At 38.9% G+C, this 18,819-nt stretch overlaps 1 protein-coding gene across 11 annotated transcripts in view; it reads left to right on the top strand.

Annotated features, from left to right (window-relative positions):
- ADAM10 (ADAM metallopeptidase domain 10) overlaps window positions 1–18,819 on the top strand; it is a 167,818-nt gene that overhangs the window by 28,240 nt on the left and 120,759 nt on the right. For 7 of the 11 annotated variants that reach the window (XM_036302918.1, XM_036302951.1, XM_036302909.1 and 4 more), the window contains one exon: window positions 18,120–18,270. In XM_036302918.1, the coding sequence (XP_036158811.1) occupies window positions 18,120–18,270 (151 nt within the window). Of the gene's footprint in view, window positions 1–11,837; window positions 11,893–12,343; window positions 12,468–16,529; window positions 16,641–16,914; window positions 17,317–18,119; window positions 18,271–18,819 lie in introns of those variants that run through there. The other 4 variants (XM_036302960.1, XM_036302928.1, XM_036302900.1 and 1 more) reach the window with 4 other exon arrangements.

The following is an 18,819-nucleotide window of genomic DNA, read 5'->3' as shown; positions in this document are numbered from 1 at the left end:
GTCTATAAAAAGTATATTCTTTGGTATTTCTTTACATGTTTTTCCACATCTTAGGTAGATGTCAGTTTAGGTTTTGAAAGGTCCGTGCCATGTGCTGTGTTTGATAATTTTTTCATTTTCAGTTTTTTGTAGTCACATCAGAAATGTGAATGGTGACTTACCTTGCTTATGATAAGGGTAATAGAATTATTTTAGCAAAATCATGAAGTCATTGAAACCAAAATTACCTCCTTGGTTATTGCCTCCTATTTGCTCTGTGACCTTGGGCTTTTTATATCTCTCTCAAACCTCAGTTTTCTTTAAAATGGATTGATAGTTCTTACTTTATGGGTAGATTAAATGAAAATGTGGAATACTGGGCTTGGCAGATAGAATGTGCTCAATAAAGTTATTATATCCAATTTATAAACATCAATTAATACATAAAGTTTATTAAGTCAGGATATATTTTATACAAAACAAGTATCAATGTACATCTTGAAAAAAATGGAATACATTTAAAAACAAAAGCATATGTAGTTTTGAATTTTTAATTTTTCATTTAAAGATGTGAAGCTTTTATAAAAAAATAAATCTTTATTGTTCAGATTATTACAGTTGTTCCTCTTTTTTCCCCCCATAGCTCCCCTCCACCCAGTTCCCAACCCACCCTTTGCCCTTACCCCCCCCCCCCCCACTGTCCTCATCCATAGGTGTACGACTTTTGTCCAGTCTCTTCCCACTCCCCCCACACCCCTTCCCCGCCCCCCCGAGAATTGTCCACTCCCTTTCTATGCCCCTGATTCTATTATATACACCAGTTTATTCTGTTCATCAGATTTTTTTTTTCTTTTTTTTTTTTTTTTTTTTCCTGTGAAAGTGAGTTTTCTGAATGGAGACACAGTGAGAAATGACAAGTAAAGCTTACTATAGAAACTCCATACTATTACCCTAAGCCCCCTTAACACCGAGTGCCCAAATGGTATACTTCCATTGATTGATCACTGATAAAGGTTCAGGCTGGAGTCAGATATTTGATGTCTTGAAAGCATCCAGTAATATAAAGTCTTATTGATCAACAGAATGACAGAGCTTGGTGATCAGCATAAAAGATAAAATGTATTCAATGGAGTGCCAAGCATTACTAGGACAGTGTTGCCAACATTTAAGCATGATAGCTTACAGATGTGTTCATCAGATTTTTTATTCACTTGATTTTTAGATTCACTTGTTGATAGATGTGTATTTGTTGTTCATAATTTTTATCTTTACCTTTTTCTTCTTCTTCTTCTTAAAGAATACCTTTCAGCATTTCATATAATACTGGTTTGGTGGTGATGAACTCTTTTAGCTTTTTCTTATCAGTGAAGCTCTTTATCTGACCTTCAGTTCTGAATGATAGCTTTGCTGGATAAAGTAATCTTGGTTGTAGGTTCTTGCTATTCATCACTTTGAATATTTCTTGCCACTCCCTTCTGGCCTGCATAGTTTCTGTTGAGAAATCAGCTGACAATCATATGGGTACTCCCTTGTAGGTAACTGACTTTTTTTTTCTTGCTGCTTTTAAGATTCTCTCTTTGTCTTTTGCCCTTGGATTTTAATGATGATGTGTCTTGGTGTGGTCCTCTTTGGATTCCTTTTGTTTGGGGTTCTCTTTGCTTCCTGGACTTGTAAGTCTATTTCTTTCACCAGATAGGGGAAATTTTCTGTCATTATTTCTTCAGATAGTTTTTCAATATCTTGCTCTCTCTCTTTTTCTGGCACTCCTATAATTCGGATGTTGGTTCGCTTGAAGTTGTCCCAGAGGTTCCTTACACTATCTTCATATTTTTGGATTCTTTTTTCGTTTTGCTTTTCCGGTTGGGTATTTTTTGCTTCTTTGTATTTCAAATCTTTGACTTGATTCTTGGGATCCTCTTGTCTGCTCTTGGATCTCTGTATATTATTCTTTATTTCAGTCAGTGTATGCTTAATTTCTAGTTGGTCCTTGTTCATATCCTCGAGGGTCTCACTAAATTTATTGGCGGTTTCTAGAATATTCTTGAAAAACCTTATAACCGTGGTTTTCTACACTATATCCACTAGTTTGCTTTCCTCCATTTCTGTCATTTGTGATCTGTTTCTTTGTCTTCACATTTTGGCTGCTTCCCTGTGTTGATAGAGTCGCTTTTTGTGCTAGGTGTCCTATAGGGCCCAGTGGCTCAGCCTCCCCAATGACCTGGGGTGGACACTCTTGGTGCACCCTTTTGTGGGCTGTGTGCACAGTCTTGTTGTAGTTAAGCCTTGATTGTTGTTGGTATCACTGGGAGGAATTGACCTCCAGGCCAGTTGTCTGTGAGAATCAACTGTGTCTACAGTGGGAGAACTTCTGTGCTGGAGACACTCTTCTGGGGCAAGACTTGCTTCAGTGGGGTTTTGGTGCTCACTGAGTCTGCACCCTGAGTGTGTCCCTTATGGATCTGAGGAGTTGTAATCTGGATGGTCCCACTCTGATCACTGGGTACACGGGCTCTTGGTTCTCTAAGGAGGTACTAATTTAGCCTCTGCCTGAGGCTACCCAGCAGGAGCTACGGAGAGATCTGCAGATTCCTCTTCCTTGTTTGGGGTTTGGAGATGCCCAGATGAGGCCTAGCTGTGAAGCAGTGCAAGCTGCTGTGGGGCCTTGGGCCTTCTTTTGGATGTTCTGGGTTTTTCTGACCCAGCTGTAGTTTTTTAGGTAATTTTAGATCTCAAAGGGCCAGGTCATTCATAGGCAAAATCCTCTGCTAGCAGCTTCGGTGGGGTGGGGTCTCAGAGAGTCAACAGGGCATAGCAAACAGCTATGGCTGATCCTCAGCCCTGTCCTATGAGGACCCTGGGTCTCAGTGTCCCGTCTCAGTGTCCCACGGTAATTGCTGCAAGCACCTCTGAGAGAAAGCCGCCCTCGAGTTCCGACTGATGTCAGACAGTCCAGTTTCTACTTGTATGAGTTTGGGTCCCTAGAGACTCACCTGGAACTGGAGTTCAGAGCCATGGGGAGCTTGTGACTCCCTCCCGATTGAAAAGGACACCGGTGCCCTCCTTTGCCAACCCTTGCCGCGTGCGCCTCCGTACCTCTGCACTTTACTTCCGCACCTCCTCTGAGTCTCAGTGTGCTTTTCTCTTTCCTTCTAGTTGTAGAATTTCCACTCAGCCAGCCTTCCTGTCGTTCCGGATGATATCGTTTTGTCTTTTAGTTGTATTTTTGAAGTGGTTGTGCGAGGCAGCAATTTCAGGTGTTTACCTATGCTGCCATTTTGGTTTCTATTAAAGATGTGAATCTTTGCCGAAATCGGTTTGGCTCAGTGGATAGAGCGTCGGCCTGTGGACCGAAAGGTCCCAGGTTCGATTCCGGTCAAGGGCATGTACCTTGGTTGCGGGCACATCCCCAGTGGGGAGTGTGCAGGAGGCAGCTGGTCGATGTTTCTCTCTCATCGATGTTTCTAACTCTCTATCTCTCTCCTTTCCTCTCTGTAAAAACTCAATAAAATATATTTAAAAAAAATATTAGATTTCTAAGATAGAAAAGGGAAGAAACAACCTTAACATAATATTATGAATATATTATATGGTGAAAAACTAAATATATTCTTATTAAAGTCAGGAACAAAGTGAAAAAGCCCTCAATTATAGTTATTCAGCATATTTTGGTGGTTACTATAGTAAGTTAAGAAAAGATAGAATTATAAATAGATGAACAAACTATTTAAATATGAAAAGCAGAATCAACAAAATGCCAGTCACACACACACAAAAAAGAATATTAGAAATTTGCATGCAAAATCAAGGGGTTCATGAATCCCCTTCAACAGAGTATGGATCTTAGGGTAGAGCTGTTTCAGAGGAGAAAATGATGGGTTATAATCAGTCAATACTAATGAAACTAAATGCTTAAGTGACTTCCTACAGATTTGATATCTATTTTTCAGTGCTCTGCCCACTCAATTCTGACGTTGTATTATGAAAGCAGTGATAGAAAATATGTAAATGAATGAGCAAATAGCTATGTTACAAAAACAGTTGGCCAGCTGAAATAGGCCTATGGGTTATAGTTTGCCTATCTCAGTTATGTATTATTTGGGAACTTTTTCTAATCAGTACATTACCTGTGACATTAGTTAAGGTATTTTTTGCTTAAATGGTAGTGCCAGTGGTAACTAGCCCTGTTAATATGCTGTTAAAACCTTAGAGCAGTGGTTCTCAACCTTGGCTGCACATTAGAATCACCTGGGAATCTTCTTAAAATCCTGATTTCTGGGCCTCATCCTCCGGAAATTCTGTTTCTTTGTTACTAATGTTGTGGCCCCACCCCATAACAAAGAAACAGAATTTCCGGAGGATGAGGCCCAGAAATCAGGATTTTAAAAATATTCCCCGGTGATTCTAATGTGCAGCCAAGGTTGAGAACCACTGCCTTAGAGTAAAGCAAGCATGTAGAAAAAGAAGGAAATAGCTTCTGGTAGAAGTGAAGGAATTTCTGTATTCAGAAAAGTTGCAGAGCTTCTGAAACTTGAATGTGTATACATATCACTCTGGAAATCAGGTAGGTCTGGGTAGAGCCTGAGTCACTTTGGGGGATCGGTAGATTGGAGGGGAAGGAGCCAAGAATTCTGCATTGCCAATAATTTCCCAGGATGTGCCCATATAACATCCTTTAGAGTTTGAATAGCAAGATACTATGTTTCAGGAGAACACAATATTATAGAAAAATATTTAATTGGGTAAGGGCTGAAACATTAACAAATACATTCCCACTCTCAGTGGTAATACATAATGAATGAATTTGTTATTTGAACATGTGGTGTGGATCCCAGGTTTTCTTAGCTTTTTAGTTTAGTAGCGTTGGGACCTTCAGTACTACTGCTAAGAAGTTCTTGAAATGGTGTAGTTGTCACTGTCTCAAGTGATATTTTTCCTTGATGCTTGGTTTCTCTAAATGTTTTTCTTTTTGTACCTGTCATCACTGGTTGTCATTTTTTTATTTTTATTTCTTTAGTCTCTTACTACATATGTCCTATTAACAAAACTAGTTATTTACGAATAATGAGTCATTACAGGATGTTTAATTGTTGAAGTGAAGTAGACTGTTGATTTTATTTATTTTACTGAAAGAGGACAAGTTGGAATGTTTAGAATTGTCTTTGGTTTTGATTTTGGACTTTTATTTTGAAAAATTTTATAATTTGGGAAAAGTAAAAAAAAAAGGTCAAATACCCAATACCCAAAAAATGTTGACTCAATTTTTTCTTTTAAAAAATTCAGTTAGCTTTACTGAGATCTGAATTCAGTAAATTAAAATTCAACAATTAATTTTGAGAAATGGATATAGTCATATAACTACTATCATAATCATAATATAGAACATTTACATCAACCCATAAAGTTCCCTCATGCTCATTGCAGTCAATTCAAAACACTTTCAGATTTTCCTTTTTTGGCGTGTTTTTATTTTTTATTGATTATAGAGAGAGGAAGGGGGAGAGAGAGAGAGAGAGAGAAAGAGAAACAATGATATGAAAGAGAAACATGGATTAGTTATCTTCTGCATACACCCCAACTGGGGATCAAACTCACAACCTGGGTATGTGCCCTGAGTGGGAATTGAACCCACCACCATTTGGCATACAGGGCAGTACTCCAAGTGAGCCACACCACCCAGAACTCTGATTTCCCTTTTGATTTCTTTAATCCATGGATTGTTTAGAAGTGCACTAAGTTTCTAATGTTTGAGGATGTTTTCAAATACCTCTAACTGATTGAATGGCATTATAGTCAGAAAACATACTCTATGATTTCTACCTTTTAAAGTTTATGGAGAAAGGAGAGGATCTAATGGAGAGGTGGAAGTTACACTCACCTCCTCCCAGGATCATATTAAAATTACAGCAAAATTATAGAACAATGAACCTGGATAACTATCTGAAGACTAGCTGAACTGAAGTCTTACAACTAAGGATATACAGAAGAAGTCACATTGAGACTTGTAGGAAGGGCAGAGACAAGAAAAGGGCTGGCACTGCACCTACATGTGGGGATTGAGAATCTGGAGGTTTATTTCAGCTGCAGAGGTCCACCCTGAGGAGCATGGGTCTCAACCCCCTACTGGCTCCCCAGCCCAGAGCAACAGTGCTGGGAAGAGGAGTCCATATAACATCTGGCTGTGAAAATCATTGGGGATTCCATATGCCAGGGTGAAATGGGGGACTGCTGGAAACCCAGGTACCCTATTAAAGGGCCGGCCCACAAAGTTTCTCTTGCAGGCACTCACCTGGGCTCTGGAATAGTGATGGTGGCTCATGGGACTGGAGCCATAAAGGGAGAGATTGGGTTGTATGCTTGCAGTGAAAGGGCTGGAGGACAATGTGCTTATGCCAAGTCCTTCTCCTACACTTCTTATAGATGCTGTCTTTCCTGGGTCCAACACTGCCTTCCACATGGCATCAACCTGGGGTTATGCAATAACTATCTTTCTGACTTTGAGGCCCCATGTTAGCCAAGCTTGCACCGGTGGAGGAATCTGTTGGCTGCAGCCAGCCTGGGCCCATGTTGCAGTCGTTTTTGAAAAATTCTTGAGGAAATCTGGGCAAACTCATGGGGTTTCAGAGAGACTGAGTTATGTGACTTTAGGATGAGGGCCATTTTCCTCAAGTGCCCCCACTGATGTTATTGTTCTGTTTTGGTATCTTCCCCCACCCCAATGGCAGCCTGGGGAGATGCACTAGCCCCACCTTGCCAGTTCCCGGATGCCCTGCCCTATCATCAAGATGTGCAGACTCCAAGAAGATGGCAGTTGCCATTGGTGTACACTGAGACTTTGTCTGAGTGGCCTTAGATGCAGTATTGGTGCCAAGTTTGAATCTGCATCAACCTGGGGAACACCACTCGCCCCTACCTGGTGACTCACTGAGAACTTGCTTCATGCAGTTCACATACTGCCAGAGGCTCTTTCAGTGGCTGAGCCTAATAGGCAGCTGGCAGGCAAAGGCAGATTTCGGGATGTCTTGGGCATTTTGCAGACCTGTCCCAGGCATGGTACTGGTGGAAGTTGGCTTTGGTCTGCAGCTTGGCCCCTTCCACAGGGACCCAGGCCTAGCAGAGGCAGCCACCAATGTGGATCACTTAGTAGCTTTTAACAAGAAGTTCAGAGCTGGTCACATGCAGTGTTTGATGTGGACCTGTGCAGGAGTCCGTCCCAAGGGGCTCTAGAACCAATTCAGTGGCTGGCTTCAGACCACATCAAATCATGGACCAGTTAGCACCACAAGTGGCACAACTTAAGGGAGGTCACAGCAGGCATCAGAACCTGCAGGGGGGAATTTTACTTCGTGGGGTTAGCCCCTGCAGAGCAGCTCATACACTGTGGTTGGGATCAGTCTTCCCAGTTAGCCAACCTGAGGGTCAACACCACCCATGGATGGGCCAACAGCCATCAATCTCAACTACAGCAGGGTAACTCACATACCCCACACAAGGACACTGTTAGTGATAAGGTGATAGCACTACTGAGCCCCACAGGATACCAATTATATAATCCCACCCTACCAAAGCTGGGAGACATAATAGATCTATCTAATACATAGAAACAAACACAGAGAGGCAGCCTAAATGGGTAGACAAAAAAACACCCCAAATGAAAGAACAGAGGAAATCTCCAGAAAAACAACTAAATGCAATGGAAATGAACAATCTACCAGATTCAGAGTTCAAAACAATGGTTCTAAGGATGCTCTAGGACCCTAGGGGAAGAATGAATGAACTTAGTGAGAACTCTAACAGATAGTAAGCATAAGAAAGGACATTGAGACAATAAAAAAGAACTAGTCAGAAATGAAGACTACAATATCTGAAAGCAGAAAGCACCCAAACAGAGTAGCAGAAAGAAAAAGAATGAAAAAAATGAGGATAGTATAAGGGACTTCTGGGATAACATCAAACATAACATTCATATCATAGGGTTACCAGAAGGAGAAGAAAGAAAGCAAGGTATTGAAAATATATTTGAAAAGACAATGACTGAAAGCTTCCCTAATTTGGTGAAGGAAAAAGATGCACAAGACCAGGAAGCGCAGAGTCCCAACAAGATGACTTCAAAGAAATCCACACCAAAACACATCATAATTAAAATGGCAGAGTTTGAAGACAAAGAGAGAATCTTAAAAATAACAGGAGAAAGGCCATTCGTACGATTGAAGTTGTCTCAGAGTTACCTACAACGAGCTCCAATAAGGCTATCAGTTGATTTCTCAAGAGAAGCATTTTATTTTATATTTTTTACTATTTAAATCTTAATTGTTGAGCGTATTACAGATGCCGCCCCCCTTTTTCCCCTCCATTGTCTTACTCCACCAAGTTCCTGCCCCACCCCAGGCCTTCACCACCCTATTGTTTGTGTCCATAGGTAACGCATGTATGCTTATAAGTTCTTTGGTTAATTTCTTTCTGCCCCTCCCCCATCCCTCTGAGATTTGTCAGTCTGATCCATATTTCCATGCCTGTGTTTCTATTTTATTCATCAGTTTATCTTGTTTATTAGATTCCTTGTTCATTGATTTTGATTTTTAGATTCAATTGTTAATAGATACATATTTATTGCCATTTTATTGTTCATATTCTTAATCTTTTTTCCTCCTCCTCCTCGTTCTCCTCCCTCTTGTCCTCCTATTCTTCCCTCCTCCCTCTTTTCCACCTCCCTCTCCACCTTCCCTTTCCTCTCTTTCTCCTCCTTCTTCTCCCTTCAACATTTCCTGTAATACTGGTTTGGTGGTGATGAACTTCTTTAGTTTTTTCTTGTCTGGGAAGCTCTTTATCTGACCTTCAATTCTAAATGATAGCTTTGCTCTGTAGAGTAATCTTGGTTGTAGGTTTTTGCTTTTCATCACTTTGAATATTTCTTGCCATTTCCTTCTGGCTTGTGTAGTTTCTGTTGAGAAATCAGCTGACAGTCACATGGGTTCTCTCTTGTAGGTGACTGATTAAACTGCTTTTCTCTTGCTGCTTTTAAGATTCTCTCTTTGTCTTTTGCTCTTGGCATTTTAATTATGATGTGTCTTGGTGTGGTCCTCTTTGGATTCCTTTTGTTTGGGGTTCTCTATGCTTCCTGGACTTGTAAGTCTATTTCTTTCACCAGGTAGGGGAAGTTTTCTGTAATGATTTCTTCAAATAGGTTTTCAATTTCTTGCTCACTCTCTCTCCTTCTGGCACCCCCATGATGTGAATGTTCATACAATTGAAGTTGTCTCAGAGGTTCCTTTTTTTGTTTGTTTGCTGTTTGAATTGTTGATTTGATTCTTGTCGTCCTCTACTCTATTGTTGATTGCCTGTAAATTATTCTTCATTTCAGTTAGTGTATCCTTAATTTCTGACTGGTCCTTTTCATGTCTTTGATGTTCTCACTAAGACCCTTGAAATTCTCACTAAGTCCCTTGAAGCTCTCATTAAGTTCCTTGAGCAACCTTATAACCATTGTTTTGAACTCTGTATCTAGTAATTTGCTTGTTTCCATTTCATTTAGTTCTTTTTCTGGAGATTTCTTCTATTCTTTCATTTGTGACATGTTTCCTTGCCTCTGCATTTTGGCTGTTTCCCTATGTTTGTTTCTATATATTAGGTAGAGCTGTTTCCTGGACCTGGTAGAGTGGCCTTGTGTAGTAGGTGTCCTGTAGGGCGCGGTGGCTCAGCTTCCCCAGTCACCTGAGCTGGACACTCTAGGTGCATCCCAGTGTGGGCTGTGTACTCAGTCTTGTAGTTGAGCCTTGATAGCTGTTGGCGTCACTGGATGGGATTGACCTCCAGGCCAGTTGGCTGTGAGGACCTGCTGTGATTACAGCAGAAGAGCTGCTGTGCAGGTGACACCCCTATGGAACAGGACTTGATTTAATGGGGCTTTGGTGCTCACCGAGTTTGCCCCTTGAATGTGTCGCTCGTGGATGTGTAGAGTTGTAATCTGGTGTGGTCTGAAGCTGTTTATAGGGTGCGCTTGTTCTGGGGCCTCCTGAGAGATGCAAAGTCATCCACAGCCTGTACCTTGTCCGGAGCCACCCAGCACAAGTTACAGAGTGATTTGCAGATGGCTGCTACTTGTGTTGGGCTTGGAGGTGCCCAGGAGCGGCCAAACTGTGAACCAAGGCAGGCTGCTGTAGTGCCTGGCCTGGGACTGCTTATTGAGAGGTATGGGATGTGCTGAGGTCAGATGCTGCTCATTTGAGAAATTTTAGGAAAGTCTAAAGCCTGAAACAGGACAGCCCATTTATATGGAAAAGCCAGTGCAAACAGCTTGGGTTGGGTAGGATCTTGTAATTACCAGGGCAGGGCAAACCATGTGGGCCAGGTTGATATAGACTCAGATATGCCATCTGCCAGTCAGCCCTGTGGTGGGGGAGGTTTCAGTATTCAGTAGGAACTCTGAACACTTTTGCTAACACTTTTGTGTGGGAGAAAGTTGCCCCTGAGTTTTTGCCCTGATGCCAGACAATTTAGTTTTTCCCCGTATGTCCCTGGATCCTTTCTAGCTGCTGCCCCAGCACTGGAGCTCAGAGGAAGTTAACTCTGAGTAAGTCCCTGCACTGGCCCTTTAAGAGGAACTGTTTGGTTCTCTAGCAGCCTTTGTGTCATAGCCACAATCTCTGCTGTTTTTATAGCGTGAAATTACAGGACTTCTCTTCCCAGCACTGGGACCCACCCTGGGTTGAAGGGTTTGGTGTGGGGCTGGGACCTCTTGCTCTTCATGGGAAGCCTCTGCAGCCGAGATATCCCTCCCAATTAAAAAAAGTGACACACGTGGGTTTTGGACAAGCTTGTTTTTCACCTCCACTCCTCCTGCCAGTTTCAGTGTGCTTTCTTCTTTAATTCTCTAGTTGTAGGACTTCCATTCAGCCAGATTTCAGGTGGTTCTGAATGATGGCTTTTCTATATTTTAATTGTAATTTTGATGTAGTTGTGGGAGGATGCGAGTACCACATGTACTTACACTGCCATCTTGGTTACTCAGTAGAAATATTTTAGGCAAGAAGGGATTGGCGTGCAATAATCAAAGGGATGAAAAGCAAGGACCAACAATTAAGACTATTCTATCCAGCAAAACTACCATTTAAAATTGAAGGAGAAATAAAGAGCTTCCCAGATGAGAAAAAGCTAAAGGAGTTCATCACCACCAAATCAGTACTTTTAAAAAGTACATATTTTACTTAATTTTTTTTTTTTCTTACAGTGAGAGTGAGGGAGAGGGAGAGATAGAAACAGTGATGAGAAACATTGATCAGCTGCCTCCTGCACGCCCCCCTACTGGGGATTGAGCCCATAACTGGGGCATGTGCCCTGGTCAGGAAACGAAACAATGACCTCTTGGTTTATGGGTCAACCCTCAACTAGTGAGCCATACCGGCCATGCTCAAATGAGTATTTAAAATTTTTTAAAAATTTATATATTGATTTTGGTGGGGTGGGGGGAGAGAAACATCAATTTGTTGTTCCACTTATTTATGTATTCATTGATTGCTTCTTGTATTTGCTGGGACTGGAAATCAAACATGCAACCTTGGTGAATTGGGACAATGCTCTAACCAACTGTGCTATCCAACTAGGACACCACCAAACCAGTATTACAAGAAATGTTAAAGGGACTAATTTAAAAAGAAGAAAGAAAAGAAAGTGGGGAACATAAATATGCATTTTATTATATATATAATAAAATGGCAATACATATGCACCTATTAATAATCACTTTGAATGCAAATGGATTAAATGCTCCAATAAAAAGACATAGGGTAGCTGAATGGATAAGAAAACAAGACTTCTATTTATGTTCTTTATAGGAGATCGTCTCCAGATTGAAATGCACACAGATCCAAAGTAAAGGAATGGAAAAAGATATCTCATGCAAATGGAAACGAAATAAAAGCTGGGTAGCAATACTTATATCAGACAAAATAGACTTTAAAAGAAAGGTTATAAAATAAGAGACAGGCCGAAACCGGTTTGGCTCAGTGGATAGAGCGTCAGCCTGCGGACTGAGAGGTCCCGGGTTCGATTCCGGTCAAGGGCATGTACCTGGGTTGCGGGCACATCCCCGGTGGGGAGTGTGCAAGAGGCGGCTGATCGATGTTTCTCTCTCATCGATGTTTCTAACTCTATCTCTCTCCTTTCCTCTCTGTGAAAAATCAATAAAATATATATTTAAAAAAAAAAAAAAATAAGAGACAGGATCATTACACAATGAAAAAGGGGTCAGTCCAATAAGAACATATATATAAAGGAGATATTGATGGGCATAAAGGGAGAGATCAACAGTAATCTATCTATATAAAGCCCTAATATGCAAATCGACTGAACGACGGAATGACCAGCAGATTGACTGGTTGTTATGATGCGCACTGACCACCAGGTGGCAGATGCTCAATGCAGGAGCTGCCCCCAGTCCGCAGGCCCCAACCAGGTTGGGGACAAGGCCGGCAAGCAGTGCCAGGCCAGCCAAGGTGGGTGCCCCCAAAGGGAGGCGACTGGTGGCAACGGCGGTGGGTGGAGCTGGCAAGCGGGTGGTGCCAGGCTAAGGCAGGTGCGAGGGGGGCTCCCGTCACCCTGCCAGTCACCCCACAGATTGGCCCTGATCGCCAGCCAGGGCTAGGTTCCCTACCTATGCACGAATTCATGCACTGGGCCTCTAGTATAATTATAATAGGGGACTTTAACACCTCATTTGACATCTATAGGCAGATCTTTCAAACAAAAAATCAACAAGGAAACAGGGGCTTTAAATGACATTAGAACAGATGAATGTAACTGATATTTTCAGAGCATTTTACCCCAAAGCAGCAGAACATACATTCTTTTTAAGTGTACGTGGCACATTTTCCAGTATAGACTACATGATAGGCTATAAAACAAGTCTCAGTAAATTTAAGAAGATTGAGATCTTATCAAGCATCTTTTCCAACCACAGTGGTATGAAACTAGAAATCAATTCCAAGAAAAAAAGAATTGAAAAGTACACAAACACATTGAGACTAAACACCATGTTATTAGACAATGAACGGGTTAACAATGTGATAAAGTCAGAAGTAAAATGATACCTTGAGACAAATGAAAAAGGAAAGACAACAACCCCAAATCACGCTACCTGATATTAAACTATACTATAAGTCTGTAGCAATCAAACAGCATGGTACAGGCATAAAAATAGACATATCGATCAATGGAACAATAGAGTACAAAAATAAACCCATGTCCATATAAGCAATTAATATTTGACAGAGAGTCACGAACATAAAATAGGGTAAAAGCAGTCTCTTCAATAAATGGTGCTGGGAAAATTGGACAAATACATGCAAAAACAAAAGCAAAAACTTTCTTACACCATATACAAATTGGTAGTTACAAGATAGTCACGGGCTTGTAAAGTTCACCATAGGGAGTATAGTCAGTAATAGCTGTATGGTGCCAGGTGGGTACTTGAAATATTGAGGGCGGGGAACCACTTTGTATAGTATATGATTTCTAAGCACTATGCTATACACCTGAAAGTAATAGAAAATAATGTTGACTCTAAATTGTAGTTGAAAAATAAAACTTAGGGAAAAAGAAAAAGAAAAATTATGGACACATGCGTTATGGCCTAGAAGTAAGATCTATTATCTTGATGAATACTTCATATGTCCTTGAAAAGAATATGTATTCTGTTATTGGGTGGAAGGTTTTGTGGATGTTTTTTGGGTCAAGTTGTTTGATAGTTTTCGAGTTTTCTATGCCCATATATTTTTGTGTATGTATTTAGTGAGAATTATTATGACTTCCTACTATAATTAAGATTTGTCCTTTAGTTCTGTCAGCTTTTTCTTCATGTACTTTGAAGTTCTATTATGTGATACACATTTGGGATTGTTATGTCCCATTGATGAATTATGAAATGTCCTTTAAATCTCATAATTTTTTTTGGTTTGTTTTGAAGTTTACTTTGATAATATTATAGTGAGCCACTACAGCATTCTTTGGATTAGTGTTAGGATTTTATAACTTTTCTCATCTTTTTTTACTTTAACTCATTTTATTTTTGTGTTTAAAGTGTCTTTAGACAGTTTGTATTCATACTTTCCTTTTTTTAAAATAAAATTACTTTCTGACATTTAATTGTATTTAGGTTATTTACTTTTAATGTAATTATTGATATGGTTGAGTTTAAAATGACCACATACTGTTTGTTTTTTGTTAGTTCCATCTATTTATAGTTCTTTTGTTAAATGCCTCTTCTCCTACATTTATTAGGATGAATTTGTTTTGTAAAATGATCCTATTTTATCTGCAATTGGCTTATCTGATATACCTGTTTGTTATACTTTTTTAGAGGTTATTTCTGAGCTGTACAATACACATCTATAACTTATTGTATGCCTTCAAATAATATAATAAACCACTTCATTTATAGTATAAGTGTACTTTCATTTCTCCTGTTCTCCTTTTTGCTTCTGTTGTCATACATTTTTAAAAAAATATATTTTGTTGATTTTTTACAGAGAGGAAGGGAGAGGGATAGAGAGTTAGAACCATCGATGAGAGAGAAACATCGATCAGCTGCCTCCTGCACGCCCCCTACTGGGGATGTTTCCACAACCAAGGTACATGCCCTTGACCGGAATCGAACCTGGGACCCTTCAGTCCGCAGGCCGACGTTCTGTCCACTGAGTCAAACCGGTTAGGGCATACATTTTTATTCTATACATGTCATAAATGCCACAATACATTTTTTAAAATGTAGCCTGGCTGGCGTGGGTCAGTGGTTGAGCGTTGACCTAGGACCAGGAGGTCACAGTTTGATTCCCAGTCAGGACACATGCCTGGGTTGCAGGTTCAGTCCCCATTGTGGGGTGTCCAGAAGACAGCTGATCAATGATTCTCTCTCTTCATTGATGTTTCTATCTCTCCCGCTCCCTTCCTCTCTGAAAAAAAAAAATAAAATGAAAAAAAAATTTTTTAAAATGTAGACACTTAACTTTTTAAGAGGTTGAACAATGAGAGAAGAAATCTCTTATTTTCTCATATATTTATCAATTCTGGCAATAGTCTTTGTGTGAACACAGATTTTCATCTGGTTTTACTCATTCTGCATAAAAAAGCTTCCTTTAACATTTCTTCTAATGCAGATCTACTAGCAATGCATTGTTAGCTTTGTTGTTTGAAAAAGGGCTCAGTTCCCCTTTCCTCCCCTTTTATCCTCATTTGTGAAAGGTATTTTTACTGGATATAGAATCTTAGATTGAGAATTTTTCTTATACTTTAAAAATGTTGTTGTATTATCTTCTGACTTACATAGAGTTATGCTGTCATTTGTACTTTTGTCCCTCCATATGTAATGTGTCTTTTTCTCTAGTTCTTTGGTTCTAACCCACCCACAGCTGATTTTCAGCCATTAATTTATGATTTGCCTCTGTGTGGTTTTCTTTTATATTCTTCTTAGGATCTGTTGAGTTTCTTGGATGTATAGATTTATAGTTTTATCTTTCCCTCCCCCCCTCAACATGTTTCTTTTCCTGTATGTTCTTTAACACTTGGAACATATTTATAATAACTGTTTTAACCTCTTTGTATGATAATTTCATTATATATAATTTCTGTTTCTAATGTCTGATTATTTTCTCAGTTATGGTTGAAAAATATATTTATATTTTTCTGATTTTTTTATATGCACGGTAGTTTTTGATAAGATGTAGAGCATTCTGATTTTTACTTTTTTGTGTGTTTGATTTTTGTCTTCTTTAAACACTGTTAGACTATTTTGGTGTACAGTTAAGCTACTTGGAATCAATTAAATTCTTTGGGTGTTTGCCTTTAAACTTTGTCAGGTTAGCTCCAGAGCACCCTTTACTTAATCTGTGGCTAATTTTACCCCTATGAATACACTGCTTTTTCCCTGAGGGCTATACCCAAAGCTTTATATATTACAGGTTTCCTTCTTTGGATAGTAGGAATTTCTTAATATCATCCAAGACTGATTCCAGTTTGTTCAGGATTGTTTCCAAATGTTTTTTGTTCCTCAGTTGGGTTCTCTTTTGTTTTGCTTTTATTGTTTCTTTCATTGTTTTTGTTCTAGTATGTTTGGACAGTATTATGTTCATGGTTGTGTGGCTCTTCTCTGTCCTTTCTTTTTGCTGTGATATAATGTGGGCAACTGCCTTTTTTCCTTCTCTCTGAGACCAGCGTATTTTTTTCCCTTCAAGTCATAGTTTGAGGGACTGATTATTTTGTATTTTACCCTTTTCTGCAGTCATGGGACCATGATTATATACAACATTTTCGAGAACTCCATAACTCTGTTCTCTTTGGGAATTTTAAAAAGTGAATTGTATGACTTCTGAGGGTTAGGGGCAGCATCAGGAGTCCAGTGTGCTAAGCTTTTCCACTTTATCATTATAGTTGACTGTCTATACTTCCTGGGCTTCTTGTTTGAGAGATTATACCATCAGGTTTCAGCCAGTGTTATATTAGTACACTGGCTCTCTTGAAAACAAGAGAAACATTTTCTGATTTGTAACCTTTTTTGATTTTAGTGGTGTAAATACTCCTCCCATTGCTGTTTTCAAACTGCCAGCATAATGCCACTGAACAGAGTTGGGGATAGAATTGGAATTTATGTGCCTGTTCCAGCTCCATAAACACTGGTTATATCCTTTTCTTCTGTAGTTTTAATTCTTGAGGATATTTCTTAAGTGAAAGACTAGACTGCTTTTTATAGTTTTGTTTCTTTATTTTCATGATTCCCCCTTCATTTTACTAAGTATTGGGTGAGAAAAGTTATGTAATACAGTTTTAATACATGGTCTTATCTTCAGTGTTTTTTAACATTACTGAAATTATAAACACTGATATTTATTTAGGTATAGTTAGCACAGGAACGTAGATCTTATATAGAAGATAATAATGAAGTATACTTGATAACTCTGTGTCCCTGGGTTAAACCCTGTGAATTATGTTCTATTTCAGTTATAAAGATTCAGAAATCATTACTCAGGTCCTTTGCCAGTAAAAGTAAACGTTATGTTGCTTGAGAAATTTCTTTGTGTGTGGGACAGAGAAAAGATGACTTTGTTTAATAACTCTCCCAGTTTTGTTCCACCCATGCAAATAATTGAGCTTTTATCACATGTGCTTCAATGGCACAGCAGTAGTTATTGTTCTAAGTTATCAGAAGTGGCAAAATGCTTTATCTGACTGTGAGAGTGTCAAAATACTTACAAACCCACAACCTTTTTCGTATATGGGACAATGCTCCAACCAACTTAGTCATCCAGCAGGTGCCCCAACTCATTTTTTACTCTGATATCAAAACTTGACAAAGTAAGTACAAGAAAACTACAACCACTGTCTCTCATGAACATAGATAAAAATTCTAAACAGAATTATAGCAAATTGAATCCCTATGACTATGTGGGATTTATTTCAGTAATGCAAGATTGGAATAGCATTAGAAAATTAGTCAATTTGCTATATGTTTTTTTAAAATATATTTTATTGATTTTTTACAGAGAGGAAGGGAGAGGGATAAAGAGTTAGAAACATTGATGAGAGAGAAGCACCGATCAGCTGCCTCCTGCACACCCCCTACTGGGGATGTGCCTGCAACCAAGGTACATGCCCTTGACCGGAATCGAACCTGGGACCCTTTAGTCCCCAGGCCGATGCTCTATCCAGTGAGCCTAACCAGCTAGGGCAATTAAAACCCCAATATAATCATCTTAATTGATGCTGACAGAGCAGGTGACAAAAGTCAACATTTGTTCCTGATAGTTTTTATCAGCAAAATATGAAGAGAAGAAACCATTCTCAATTTGATAAAAGACATCTAAGACAAACCTATAACTAACATCCAAACTTGTGTATGGTTGAAATTTCCATTACAATGAGTTTTTAAAAAATGTACGTACATCTAAGACAGACCTATGGCTAACACCCAAATTTTTGTGTATGGTTGAAATTCCCATTACAACAAGTTTAAAAAAAAATATGTGAAAGTAAAGTATTAGGATTAGTGAGAAAATTATTTCATACATATTTGTAGATATTTGAATGATCATGGAATCATAATAGAACTAGAATAAGCCTTCAAGATGATTCTAATTCAAAGTGTTTATTTTTCATAGGTCAGTACGGAAATCCTTTAACTAAATATATTAGACATTATGAAGGATTATCTTACGATGTGGATTCATTACACCAAAAACACCAGCGTGCCAAAAGAGCAGTTTCACATGAGGACCAGTTTTTACGTCTAGATTTCCATGCCCATGGAAGGTGAGTAAATTAATTGCTGACTGTATTTGAATTTCACCTCTATTCAATCTAAGTTAAAAGAAGAAATTTATATCCTTAATTTACCTTTTCTAATGGAAAGGTCCTTATTTAGAAATTTGGCCTACACTGGAATTTGGTATATACATTAAAAAATGTTTTCCTATAAAATGTATTCCCCTTTTTATATTGTTAAGGAAACAGTCATTTTAATACTTTTAAATTTATGAATTAGATCCTCTATTGTGTTATTAGAAGATACGTCTTTAAAGAAGATTTTATGGTAAAATTATGCCAGAATGATTTCTTTTTTATATACAAATTTTTTTTTACTAGGAGATGGAATAAAATCTTGGTGCCATTTAAAAAAAGAAAAGATTTTATGTTCATAGTTTTCCACTACTTTTTATGTGTTTTATGGTCAGTGTATCTGTTTCTGGTACTAATAGTGAAGGTACCTGGTTGTATGCCATTGAATAAGTCATTTAATATCTCACAAACTCAATTTCATCAGCTCTAAAATGACAACTTGTAGATAGATTGCTTACATAT

Source organism: Myotis myotis, unplaced genomic scaffold (assembly GCF_014108235.1).
Source record: "Myotis myotis isolate mMyoMyo1 unplaced genomic scaffold, mMyoMyo1.p scaffold_m19_p_1, whole genome shotgun sequence".
Lineage (NCBI taxonomy): Eukaryota > Metazoa > Chordata > Mammalia > Chiroptera > Vespertilionidae > Myotis > Myotis myotis.
Note: the sequence above shows the minus strand (reverse complement) of the source record. Positions and strands in the feature narration are given on the sequence as shown.